This window comes from Schistocerca serialis, chromosome 9, assembly GCF_023864345.2.
Source record: "Schistocerca serialis cubense isolate TAMUIC-IGC-003099 chromosome 9, iqSchSeri2.2, whole genome shotgun sequence".
Classification (NCBI taxonomy): domain Eukaryota; kingdom Metazoa; phylum Arthropoda; class Insecta; order Orthoptera; family Acrididae; genus Schistocerca; species Schistocerca serialis.
In genome coordinates this window covers 117,949,773-117,964,285 of record NC_064646.1, presented here as the reverse complement: position 1 = coordinate 117,964,285, position 14,513 = coordinate 117,949,773, and the positions used below count along the sequence as shown (strand labels likewise).

The following is a 14,513-nucleotide window of genomic DNA, read 5'->3' as shown; positions in this document are numbered from 1 at the left end:
TGTTCTTTCTATTTTGGATTTTCGCCCAGTATCTCAACTGCCACAATGTCAACATCATCAAGTTCAGATGTAAAATCTGTCAGTACATGAGTTAGGAAACCATTTGAATATTTTAATAAGTATTTAAATGAAGATTTTTTCAGTAATGTGGCAGGGAAAAAAAAACCATGAAGCTGGTTTCTTCACATGGAAAATCTCTCAACACCAACCCAGATGGGATTAAGAAATACTAGGTGGCAAGTATTGTGATTTCACTTCTTGGTATTCCTAAGCTTAGGATGTGTTGGGAACAACATACTACATATCCAATGGTTGCAGAAAACATCAGCAGAGATTGTTTCTACTGCCTTAGAGCATCTCTCAAGGTTGTTGATGACAATGCTGTCAGTGACAATGAAAAACCAACTAACAGATGCTGGAAAGTAAGACTAATGTTGTCAATGATTAGAAAAGCATGTCTGCAACATCCTCATCCAAAAATGGTTTCTATTGACAAATAAATGCTGCCATTCCATGGGCAAGTTCGCATGGAACAATATGTTAGAGGAAAACCTCAACCTGTGGACATGAAAACCTTTGTAATGGCTTCATCAAGTGGGCTACCCTTAGAATTTTTTTATGTATGAGGGTGAACCAAGACCAATTAATTCAGAGATGACATGTATGCCTGAAAAATTAGATATTGGAGGGACAGTGGTATTGAAGTTGTCTGATATACTGCCAGCAGGAACGATGATTTTCATGGACTGATATTTCACTTCTTTGCCTCTTCTAAGTTCTCTTATCAATCACATAACAATTTGAGGGTGTGGAACAGTGATGACTTCAAGGTTACCAAAAAGCATTGGCTTGAAAAAAGATGGACTTCTCAAATGTGAGGAAAGAAGAAGTTTAGAGCAAATGGTGAGAGGTGATGATGGAACTGCAATCATAAAGTGGCATGATAATCATGCCATTCATTTGGCTTCTACCTACTGTGGGGTAAATCCTGTGGAAACTTGTTGAAGGTGGAGCAAGCAGCAAGGTTATTACATATAGAGCCCTTGTCCTTTTGCTGTAAAGATGTATAACTCTCACATGGGTAGTGTGGACCTTATGGACAGGGTCATTAGCAAATATGCCATGAGAGGTAGAACAAAGAAGTGGACAATAAGGGTACTGCATCATTTTTTTTTATTTTGTTATTGCTCCATCATATATTGAATACAAGAATGCTGCACTTGAAGAGAAATGGCAAAGAAAACAAGTATTATCACATTTCACCTTCAAGATGGATATTGCTGAAAATCTGATGTTCAGCACCACCGAAAGAAACATAAACATCCCAGATAGATATGAAAAGGAAGGTGATGAAGAGGAAAGTGAATAAAGGGAAGAGAACAATGAAAAGAAGAGAAGATTAGTTCAGCCAATGCCACCAATGGCCAAAAGATACAAATGTGTTTTGCACATGCCAGAAACAGGTACCAAAAAAAAAACAGATCAAGATGCAGAGGAATGGGCTGATCAAAGCTAACGAATGTGAGATGTTCCGAATGTATGGTTTCAAAAAGTTTCATACTTCATAAGAATATCCTGCAACATTTTTAAAAAATTGCAAAAAGCTTTTGTAATGTTTACTTATAATACTTTTAACAATTTATATTTCCACAAGGACATGTAATTAGACAATTTTAACAATTTTTTGCTTTTTCTAACATGAGGAGGATATATGTCATGCAAATAAGCAAATATAAAGTAACATTTATTTCTTCACTGTGTGGCAGATTGTCTTGTTAGCAACCTGGTGTATCACACATGATACACGGCCTGGAACAATTTGTAAATATACAAATTTTTATTCATTAATATTTTACAATCAGTGGTGCCAACCAACATGTTAAAGCTTGTTGTGTTTGATTCACTGTATAACTCTCTCTTCAGGTCTCTAGAGGTTTAGCAAGTGGTCCTAATTTTTGGGTTCATCAGAGTATTTACATTATTCTAATAGCATTTATCCACAATTAATTTCTTCACTGCAGTTGATAAAATCAGAGACTGTAACAATGCAACAAAAAAATACATTTCTTGTTGCATTAATTATTAAGAGGGGTCTTCAAATTTTTGTTGAGATAAGTTTCTCAGAATCCTTGTTTAGGGTTCAAATGTATGGTAATGTACTGTGATGTAAATAAGTTCAATAAGCTTCCACCTAACATAAATCACTTCAAATTAAAAATAAAAACATACCCCTTCAGTCACTTTTTCTCCAGATTAGTTGAAAATCTAGAATGAATGCTTGAAAGGTTCTGTTAGCTATATATAAAGTGGTAGTGTTCATTGTATAGCTGTATGATATGTGACTATGTAGTACAGCTGTGGAGGCACCCCAAAGTAGCACTGTAATTTGTAATTTAGTGACACTTTTCCTGTAAATACAGTACACAGATTAACTTAATACAGTGCACAGATTAAGTTTCTATGATCTGTTTATCTTTAGTTGCTCCACACCATTGACAGTTCTCCCTCTTGATGGCATCTACAGAACATGCTGACTGAATGAATGAAAATTAAATAATGTTCTGTACTTACTGTAAGTCGCTTTTCTGGATTGACCTCAATCATTCCTCTCAGCAAGTTCTGGCAGTCAGGTGGAACAAAATGTGGAATGTGAAATACACCTCGTTTCACTTTCTCCAACAGTTGCCTGAGATTATCGTCATCAAATGGCAGTGCTCCAACAAGAAGTGCATAAAGTATAACACCACATGACCACACATCGGCTTTGCGGCCATCATACTTTTCACCCTGTAAAAATAAGATTGCTTTATTACTAAAAATTAAATTTGAACAACAACTATGTTAGTTCCACAATGAGATTTTCACTCTGCAGCAGAGCGTGCACTGATACGAAACTTCCTGGCAGATTAAAACTGTGTGCCGGACCGAGACTCGAACTCGGGACCTTTGCCTCTCGCAGGCAAGTGCTCTACCAACTGAGCTACCCAAGCACGACTCACGCCCCATCCTCGCAGCTTTACTTCTGTCAGTATCTTGTCTCCTACCTTCCAAACTTTACAGAAGCTCTCCTGCGAACTATGTTATTTGATACATGAATGTTCTTGGTTTACTTCTCAGTCAGTGATAATTTTCAATACATAAATATATTCAAAAAACTGTTTTCTGGTACAGAAAATTTACCTTTCCAGCAGAACCAACTAGTTATGAGCTCCTGTTGTATGTGACAATATTACCACATTTTGCAATGCATGTTACCATGATTGGAGTTGGTGAATAGGAAAACACTTGTTATTACTGAGATGTCGTTTATTTTATGCTATAGTAACTCACAATAAATTTTATGCATTCAGTGTAATGAAAAAAGGTTTTAGAAGTAATATGACAAAGAAAAGAGCACTTCCATATATGGCATGTAGTACTTTTTATGCCACTGTAGTGCCCAGAGATAGTAGCTATGTGTGTGTAAGTCATGCTTGTGTGAATTTCAGAAGAAGTACTTTTTGTCCAAAAGCTTAAATGTTTAGTAGTCTTTTTCACTGTGCCTGTCTGCAACTCAACATCTCCCCTACACAGTGAGACTATTATATCTTTTTCATGTTGGTTTTTTTAAAATGAATTTTGTTACATAAAGTTTGGTGTTTACCATTGCATGGTTAGTTATCAGTGTAATTTTATACATGTACCCACCATTATCAGGTATGTAAATGGTTTAGAGTTGCAATTTTCTGTAACAGATAGAATGACCATCAGAGTGCATAAGCGTTGCTTGCATTTAATGTCGTTGCCAGGCATTGTAAGATGCATATGATATGTGAACAGTGTCAGATGTTGAGTGATCACTGTGAAGGTAAGGAAGATGCCATGTACTTGTGTGAAACAGTGTCAGCAGAACCTGTCAGAGATCTTTTTGTGGGTCTCCATTTTGCTGGCTGGTTGACTTGTACAATATCTAGATTTGTGTGCCATTCAGATGTGATGGGGACTTGATATTGGACTGAATTGTAACATGAGGGCAGGTACACTAATCAGCAAGGTCCTGGTCGACCACATCTACTCACCACAAATGAGAATCACTGTATTGTGCACCAAGCAAATCATAGCCCAAGCACATATGTGCTTGGCATCTGAGAACAATTAAAGGACTCCCTGCAACATTATGTATTATCTCACAATATCAGCAAGAGACTAACACCAAAACATGGTGTCATGATTAGGAGGCATGGACTGCTGATGAAATGCATGACATTGTGTTCAGTAATGAATTTAGGTTCTGCACTAACTTGTATGACCACCGTTAGAGAGTATGCCAGTAATCTGTGGAGAGGTTCCATCTCCAAATATTTATGAGAGAAACAGCAGTGTTATTTCTGGAATATGTTGTGGTAAACCATTGGATATGACTTCAGGTCATGGCTACTAGCAATTGAGGAAACTATGATGCCACAACAGTACATCAAGGACATTCTGTATCCTCATGTGTTTCCTCTCGTGCAGCAGTATTAAGGTGCCAGTTTTCAACAGGTCAATGCTCATTCAGGCATGCATGTGTCTCAATTCTGTACAAGTGATCTTTAGATACTCCCATGATCAGTAAGATGCCCAGATCTGTTCCCAGCAGAACTTGTGTAGGATCTGCTTGACCACCAAATCCATCCCAGTGTCAGTATTGAGGATATCAAGGACCAGTTATAAGAGTTGTGGGCTATCTTCCTGCAGGAATGGATACAGTGCTTTGTGACACTCTTCCTAATCAAATTACAGCATCCATTCAGGCAAGGTGGGTGCAACATCACACTGATAACTGGTCTCATACTGTCAAGCTAATTGTATATTTGGTCTTATTTCATAACCACCAAAAGTGCTGTTTCATTTCATTTCCTCTTCTCCTTCTCAGTGCTCCACTTTTTTATCAGGCAGGTTTTCTCTCTTTCCTTTTTTTAATTACAAGATCTATTGTTATGTAATTTGCCATGATTCATTTACTTTGTAATATTGTTAACATGACTGCCCCATCAATGCAAATTTAAGAATCTCATACTGACAGCATTATTGTACCAACAACTGTTTGAGGTAATCTTCTCCTCAAATTGAGTTACATTTTATTGGTACTGTAAACATCTGTACTTTGATATGATGCTTATGAACTACTACGAACAAAGATGCTACAGAACACAATGCTGACATTCCATAGGTGTTTTTGTGGTTGACATGTAGATATTTTCTGCATGATTGCTGTGTGTCTAAGGTGGCTGATTTTTATGCGCTCTTCTGGCAATGGACATCATGTTTACATCAAATGATCAGAATAGATGTGAGCCATCAAATGTATTTTGCATCCCTGAAGTTTATTGAAGTATATGATAGCTATAACTTTAGGTATTTGAAGTATGTTCTCATTACTGCATGTAACAGCTGAAATGCACAATACAGTGTAATACATTCCACAATTCTTGCTCAATATTATGTTTGGACTTTAATATTTCTAGGCCCATCTGGTGAGTATCGTATGTGATGTAAAGGTTTTAAATCAAAACTTACAAGCATTTACTATTTTATGTTCTTGGAATAGTCCTCAACTAAGTTGTTTGTTACCGTTGTCCAGAACTATGAGGGCTATCAAGAAAGTAGATTATATTTTGGCATTAAAACAAAGTGTGAGAAAAAATGATGTTTTATTCATGCAGTTTTGTCAAATAAAGAAATGACTGGAGACAGTGGCTGTTACACTTGTCGAACTGCTGTGTTGTGAACCAGGTCTTCACCTGTTGGAAAGAGACGGTAATTACTGGGTGCAAGATCCAGAATGTATGGAATATGAAGAAATAAGTCCCATCTTAAACCATCGATTACCTCTCAAGTGCAATTTACTGTGTGTTGTTGAGCACTGTCGTGCAAGAACAATATTTTTGAGATCAACTTTTCTCTGCACTTATTCTGAATTGCTCCTCTTAAGTTTTCCAAAGTGGGAAACTAAACAAGAGCTTTGTCAATGTGAACTGATGGTTTTCTTGAATCTCCTCATTGATTTTTGTGACCAGTTCATCAGTCATAATGCTTGGTTGTTCACTTTACTCTTCGTCATGAATGTTGGTTCAGCCATTTTTAAATCTAATGCACTATTCGTACACTCCATTTCTGTATAGTTCACACAATTTCTGATAAATATTGATCAGTTTATGGTTTTTTTTTCCAACAAAAACTTATTACTAAATGTACTTCACAACTTATGGGATTTTCAGCTGTGGCAAAATTTACAACTATTATTGTGAAATAACGAGAAATGACACAAACCTCACACTGGCATGGCTGGATGAAAACTGAATGGACATATGCTCAAACAACAATATGACTGCACTACACCTGCCTATTGTTGCTGCAGACAAAAACATAATCTACTTTCTGAATAAACATTGTATTATCAGACACAGTACAGTTTCTACATCTACATCTACATCTACATACGTACTCCGCAATTCACCATATGGTGCGTGGTGGAGGGTACCTCATACCACAACTATCATCTTCTCTCCCTGTTCCACTCCCAAACAGAACGAGGGAAATATGACTGCCTATATGCCTCTGTACGAGCCCTAATCTCTCTTATCTTATCTTTGTGGTCTTTCCGCAAAATGTAAGTTGGCGGCAGTAAAATTTTACTGCAGTCAGCCTCATATGCTGGTTCTCTAAATTTCCTCAGTAGCGATTCACGAAAAGAACGCCTCCTTTCCTCTAGAGACTCCCACCCGAATTCCTGAAGCATTTCCGTAACACTTGCGTGATGATCAAACCTACCAGTATCAAATCTAGCAGCCCACCTCTGAATTGCTTCTGTGTCCTCCCTCAATCCGATGTGATAGGGATCCCAAACGCTTGAGCAGTACTCAAGAATAGGTCGTATTAATGTTTTATAAGTGGTCTCCTTTGCAGATGAACCACATCTTCCCAAAATTCTACCAATGATCCGAAGATGGCTATCCGCCTTCCCCACAACTGCCATTACATGCTTGTCCCACTTCATATCACTCTGCAATGTTATGCCCGAATATTTAATCGACATGACTGTGTCAAGCGGTACACTACTAATGGAGTATTCAAACATTACAGGATTCTTTTTCCTATTCATCTGCATTAATTTACATTTATCTATATTTAGAGTTAGCTGCCATTCTTCTCACCAATCACAAATCCTGTCCAAGTTGTCTTGTATCCTCCTACAGTCACTCAATGACGACACCTTCCCGTACACCACAGCATCATCAGCAAACAGTCGCACATTGCTATCCACCCTATCCAAAAGATCATTTATGTAGATAGAAAACAACAGCGGACCTACCACACTTCCCTGGGGCACTCCAGATGATACCCTCACCTCCGATGAACACTCACCATCGAGAACAATGTACTGGGTTCTATTAATTAAGAAGTCTTCAAGCCACTCACATACTTGGGAACCAATCCCATATGCTCGTACCTTAGTTAGGAATCTGCAGTGGGGCACCGAGTCAAATGCTTTCCGGAAGTCAAGGAATATGGCATCCATCTGATACCCTTCATCCATGGTTCACAAGATATCATGTGAAAAAAGGGCGAGTTGCGTTTCGCAGGAGCGATGCTTTCTAAAGCTGTGCTGATGCATGGACAGCAACTTCTCTGTCTCATGAAATTCATTATATTCAAACTGAGAATATGTTCAAGAATCCTGCAACAAACTGATGTTAAGGATATTGGTCTGTAATTTGAGGATCTGTCCTTCTACCCTTCTTATATACAAGCGTCACCTGCACTTTTTTCTAGTTTCTCAGGACTTTACGTTGGGGAAGAGATTCACAATAAATGCAAGCTAAGTAAGGAGCCAATGCAGTAGAGTACTCCCTGTAAAACCGAATTGGAATCCCATCAGGACCTGGTGATTTATTTATTTTCAACCCGTTCAGCTGCTTCACAACCCCAGGGATGTCTATCACTATGTCCTCCATACGGGAATCTGTACGAGGCTCAAACGGCAGTATGTTTGTATAATCCTCCTGTGTGAAAGATTTCTCAAATGCTAAATTTACAATTTCAGCTTTTGTTTTGCTGTCTTCTGTTGCCAGGCCAAACTGATCAGTGAGTGACTGGATGGAAGCCTTCAACCTGCTTACCGATTTTACATAAGACCAGAATTTCCTTGGGTTTTCAGCAAGATCTTTTGCTAAGGTATGACGGTGGTAGTGGTTGAATGCTTCATGCATCGCTCTTTTTACAGCATCACAAATCTCTAACTTTTGCCTGTCCTCATCCTCCTGATCTTTCTTGTACCGTGAGTGCAACTGCCTTTGCTTCCTGAGCATTCTCCGAACTGCGCTGTTAAACCACAGTGGGTCTTTTCCATCCGTAACCCACTTTTTTGGTACACACTTGTCCAATGCGTGATTTACAATGTGTTTAAAATTTGCCCATAATTCTTACACGTCCATCGTACCGAAAGTAAATGAAGTCGATTCATTTACTAAGTGGGATGCTAACAACTCATACTATCCTTGATATTGTTTTCTGTACCCTGTCTTGCATGCGAAAATGAATGCTTGCAAAGAAAGCACTCATGAGGTGTAAGTATTTGAAACTATATTTAAAAAGCACATTGGTGTGATAACTGAACAACAGTGTGCTAATTCAGATAGAACACTGATACGGAAGGAAGCTTTCATGTTATTTTGAAAGGAACTGTTCCAGTCAATATGGGAAAAACACAGAAAACCTAAATATGAATTGCCTGACAGAGAATTGCAACATTGTCTTTCTGAATGTGAGTCTAGGGTCTTAACTAAACAGCCATCTCACTCGCCTGTATGTGATTAAATCCTTTACCTAAGAATCTGACCAAATTGCTTCGAATTCATACCTCAGTATTATGAAAAGGGTAGTTGCTACTCACCATACAGTGCAGATGCTGAGTTGCATAAAGGCGCAACAAAATGACTGATGTCAGCCAACAAGGCCTTCATAAGACGGATAGACAGACAGACACACACACACACACACACACACACACACACACACACACACACACACTTATGCAAACAAAACTCACTGGCTGCTGAGGCCACATATGATGGAAGTGTCATCCTCAATATTGAATACATCACAAACATTGGAATAAATTCTTATCTCTTTTCGTGAGGAAATGGTCAAAAATGACTAATGCTTACATTATGTGTTGTAGCAGGGAGGATATTCCATATGCTGACCCATCAGTCTTATCTCACTTTATCAGAATATGGCTGAAGGTGAGGATTGGTAATAGTGTGTCCAACAGTGAGTGTGGTGACACATTGAAACCAAGGCATTACAGACACATTCAAGTGTGTGGTAGGCAGTATTGTGTTGTGTCATGTTGATCACATTAATGATATAATCTCCTCACCTTCAGTTTCTTACGTAAACCTTCAGTTGTGGGGCAAGGGGACCTCTACCCAATGCCATCAAAACTAACTGCAGTAGAAAGAAACATCTCATTTTATGATATCATTTAAGCAATAAGAACATGGCTCACTACCCTTCTGGGTTATGTCAATCATATCTGATAATGTGGATGCAAGTAAACATCTGAATCTCCAACATTCATTTTTGTTTAAGACTACTGTAATACTTTTTCTTCTTTACCATACTGCATACTAGAACGAATATATATTTAACGCATTTTGCTACTTCAAATTTTAAGGTTATGAATACATAATATCATCTAAAATAAATGACACTTTTCTTTCTTATTTGGTATATTTACCCGTATAACTTCAGGGCAGGCATAGTGAGGCGATCCACAGCTAGTCTCCAGCATACTGCCAGCTGGCTGAAGAGATGCCATGCCAAAGTCAGCTATTTTTATGTTGTTTTTCTCATCCAACAGAAGATTTTCAGGTTTCAGATCTCGATGGCTGTGAGAAAAACAGGGGAAAAATGATCCACGATGGGTTTTGAAAGAAATTTGAAAAAAAAAGAAAGCTTTCAGATTCAAAATTTGTTTCTTTTGGAACCTAATACATCACAAGAGAAGGTAATAAAGAAGGCATTACGGGAAAAAGGAGTGTAAGAGAATGAAAGGAAGGGACAAAAACTATCAGTAATCAAATGTCAGAAGGTAAACAAAACATCTGCAAATGAAAATAGGAACACAACATGAATAAATACCAGCTATCATACATGCTCATACTTTACTGTGTCATGTACGAAATCAACTGAACAAAGAAGTAGAAACAACAACTTTATTCTCTTTTAGCCATCAGTTCGACACAATTCTTTATCAGGACTGGCACTTCCATGTAGGTAAACTATGTAGTTGCCTAGGACACTGAAATTTAGAGGGGACCAAATTTTGGGCAAACATCCAGAAAATTTTAACAAACTGGATTTTCAGTTTGTTTCTATTATTAGCACATTTACCAACCAAGCAGCATAATAATATGAAGGCAATAGTCTTGATGCCACACAATATGAGCCTTGTGCAGACTCAAACAACAATTGTGCATATCAGCAAGTAAAATGGATAATCTAAGTAAGAGAAAGGGAAATACTCTTGACATTTCTCCTGCCTTTTCCCTTCATGATTATAACACATTGTTATTTGATGCTTATTGTTTTTCTGTATTTTGTTATTAAATACTGCAAATTGTTACCAAACAAACATGTATTATGTTCTACTGCCCATTTACAAACAAAATTTTACATTACAGAGTTGCTATTTTGGGGTGAGGATTAGAATAAATGACAGGGGAAGGACAAGCAGGGCAGATACATTACTTACCTGTGTGCGAAAGTATACAATATCAGTCCTGGTCTTAATTTCTATGAATCATTTGGGATTTAAATTTAGATTGTTTCTACTTTTCAGTGACCTCACCCCCCACTGACATGTTTTAGCAAACTACAGTTCCTTCAACTAAATGTTACAATTTACTCTCTTATGCATTCTTTTCAGCTATTAAACACAAATATCACTACATCTAGAAGCCAAAAGAATTGTTTACATTTATCACTTCATACTCCCATAAGAAGAAGGGATCGGTTGGTAGGACATGTGTTGAGGCATCAAGGGATCACCAATTTAGTATTGGAGGGCAGTGTGGAGAGTAAAAATCGTAGAGGGAGACCAAGAGATGAATACACTAAGCAAATTCAGAAGGGTGTAGGTTGCAGTAGGTACTGGGAGATGAAGAAGCTTGCACAGGATAGAGCAACATGGAGAGCTGCATCAAACCAGTCTCAGAACTGAAGACCACAACAACAACAACACTCCCATAAGCCATCCCTCTGTTGTTATTGTATCAGAAAATTAGTCATTTTGCACTCTCAAAATATAGCTCACAGCCAGCAGCTTTCACATCATCTGCCTCATCTCAAAAGTCAGGGTTCATGGCCAATTAACAAAGCAAATGAAAATGAAGAAAAACCAAAAGGAACCAAGACATTTGGATATAAAATAGTCCACCAGAACATACAATACATAAAAAATAAGGTAAATCAATTAGAAATAATTCTACATGAAGAAACTCCCAATAATCTACCACTGACACAATGTCAACTAAATGTGCTTGAAATTTTAGATCTTACTTTACTAAATTATAATGAAGCAGGTAGCTCATTCAGAAGGAACAGTGAGGGTTGTAATATTAATCCATAACAAATAAAAAGAAACTCTATACACAGGCTTCATTTATTATGCAAAAAATATAATATTGAAAATGTAGTAGAAGTAACATGCCAAAAAATAATATGAAGTAGTTCTTCACTGTACATCCTGAATGTCTACAGACAGCAAAATGGATGCACAGACACTTTCATTAAAAATGTTGGGGAACTCCTACATATCATTCCAAGCAAAAGCTGTGAACTCATACCACTAGGTGATCTGAACATATATGACAAGATTCCAATGATAGGGGAACTTTTTAAGACAGTGAAAACAGATGGCTTAAATAATTTAATACTGAATCTGACACTTATAATATGTACGCAAATAGATAATATATTCAGAAATCTGTGTGACTTCCAATACAAAATTGAAGTTAAGTTATAGAACCAGCTCTATCAGACCATGATGCAATAAAAATGTACTTAAAACAATGTCACCACCAAATAAAAGGTAATATCGAAATGGAAAAAAAACCAACAACTCACAAGCTTAAACTTCAAAAATTAGGATGGGAAATGGTGAAAATAGATTCTTTACTAGATCATAAAGTGACAACTTTTTTCACTATCTTTTCCTGTTATCTCAATACAATATTCCCAGTAAAAAAAGGCCAATACCAAAACACCAATAAAAGCAAATAATGGACAATGAAAGGTATTTTGATCACTAGGAACAAGATAAAAATTTAGCACAGAATATAAAAGGCTAGCAATGATAAAAACATTAAAGTCTATTTCAGAAAATATAAAAAATACATGCACTGCATGCAGTCAAACTACTAGACACAAAGACTTAACACAAGTAGTGCTGACAATAAAGGTAAGGCTTGCTGGTACATTATAAATACAAGATTGTACACCACGAAACTCACAGGAATACAACAAAATACAGTTTATAATCAGCAAAAAATCTACAACAGAATAGAGTAATATCATCTATCTCTTGAATGACCATTTCGGCACAGCAGGCCAAAAGTAAGAGAAAATGCAATAACACATAAAAAACATGTCAGTATCCATAAAATAAGAGTGGTACTGTGTCCAGTGAGATAAGAAAAAGCCTGAAATCTAAAGCATTTTTTTTTTTTTTTTTGGGGGGGGGGGGGACTATAGAAATGAAACATAGGAAAACAAATAACATCTTACACACTTAATCAACATGTCTTTCTTGGAAGGAATTTTTTCAAATTTGTTAAAGACAGCCTTGATAAAACCAGTTCAGACAAAGGGAAATGAATACAAACCAGAAAATTATAGATCCACAGCTCTTTTGCCAATCATATTGAAAATGACCTTATGCACAGACACTCATTGGATTTCTAATGAAATTTGAATTAACCAATTTGAAGAACCAACTGGCACCCAAGAGGTCAATGCAGTCATTGATCTCACTGAGAGTATCTTAACCAAACTAAGACTCTAAAAATAAATGTGTAGGAGTATTTATGGGTCTAATAACAGCCTTTGCCTGGATAGACCACAAAACTTTAGTAGAAATATTAGGACTATATCAATAAGAGCAAACACAGGACTTGGACCCTATCATAACTGACAAAAAGGAGCCACAACTGTCGTGTGGCACTTTGAATGCAGGAAAGAGTGTAGAAATGTTTCCATACATAGTGGATTAGAAATGGAACATGGACAGAAAGGTCAAACAGATTAGAAGGTCATAATTTTGATTTCATTATTAACTTCTGCTTTCACAATTTGTTTAATATGTGCCAGGATATGTCAATGAGCAAGACTTGCACCTGGTGGCCAAAATTGGAAATAATTTTTTCTAGCATACATTGGTTCCACATTAACACATCAGCATATCCACCAAGCTTCACTACTGTATGATAATTACAGCCCACATTGGACCTCCATGTGTAACTGTACTTTAATTAGAACCCCTGGTAGATGAATTGACAGAAAAAATTTGAACCAGTGAGCAATAAAATGTTGCAATATCTGCCACCACAAATCAAGAACATCAATTGTCATCACATCTGTTTGAGATTTTGTGGATTAATATCCCACAAAATTTTGCAGTGGAAGATAGCAGTAAGACAATGTTGTGAGTGTGTTCTGCAACAAACAAGGAGACAAATTTATCCAAGAAACTTATAAAAAAGAACAGACAGATGTCTCATTATGACCCAAACAGTATAACTGAGTCTTTGTGATACATTACACTGCAAGTAATAATTTACAATGCAACCCCCTTGGATACTAAATACACTAGGTTGGTGAATAATTTCATAATACTTTTCCTTAACTTTAATAAACACAACAGATACACATATCAGAGACTTTAGTCATCTATAATACATTCTCTTTCACTATTTACAACAGCTTGCAAATTCAGGGGTAAATTTTTCAGTTGAAAAGATGAAATCTAATTGTGCAATATCAGGGTGGAATAACTTCCCAATCCAAATCATGTATAGTGTGTTTTGTCAGTCTAGCAGATTGTAGGCAGGTGTTATCATAGAGGGCATCACTTCATACCGTCTTCCTGGTCATTCTTTGATTGTGTCTGCAAGACAACTCAGTTGTTGACAGTGTATGTCAACAGTGATGGCTACACCTCAGGGTTGCAATTGACAGTACTCCACACCATTTCTGTTCCACCAGATTCATAACATTATCTTTTGTGGATGCACATAGGTCTTTGTATGGGAAGTTTCCTTTCTTTTCCTTATGTTAGCATAAGGACACCATTTTTCATCATCAGTAAAGATACAGGATAGGAATGGCTGGTGTTGATCATGAGTCAGTTGATGATGAGCAAGTAGAGATGCACATATGTCCACCTGCTTATTTTTGTGAATTTGGCTTAGAGCACGTGGTACCCGTAC

The 14,513-nt window shown here is 37.0% G+C and overlaps 1 protein-coding gene across 1 annotated transcript in view; it reads right to left on the bottom strand.

The window, feature by feature from the left end:
• Positions 1-14,513, bottom strand: part of LOC126418948 (serine/threonine-protein kinase BRSK2) — a 196,209-nt gene that overhangs the window by 144,968 nt on the left and 36,728 nt on the right. Inside the window, exons 5-6 of the mRNA XM_050085984.1 lie at positions 9,764-9,914; positions 2,572-2,787 (exon numbers count right to left, since the gene is read on the bottom strand). Of these exons, the coding sequence (XP_049941941.1) occupies positions 2,572-2,787; positions 9,764-9,914 (367 nt within the window). The remainder of the gene's footprint in view (positions 1-2,571; positions 2,788-9,763; positions 9,915-14,513) is intronic.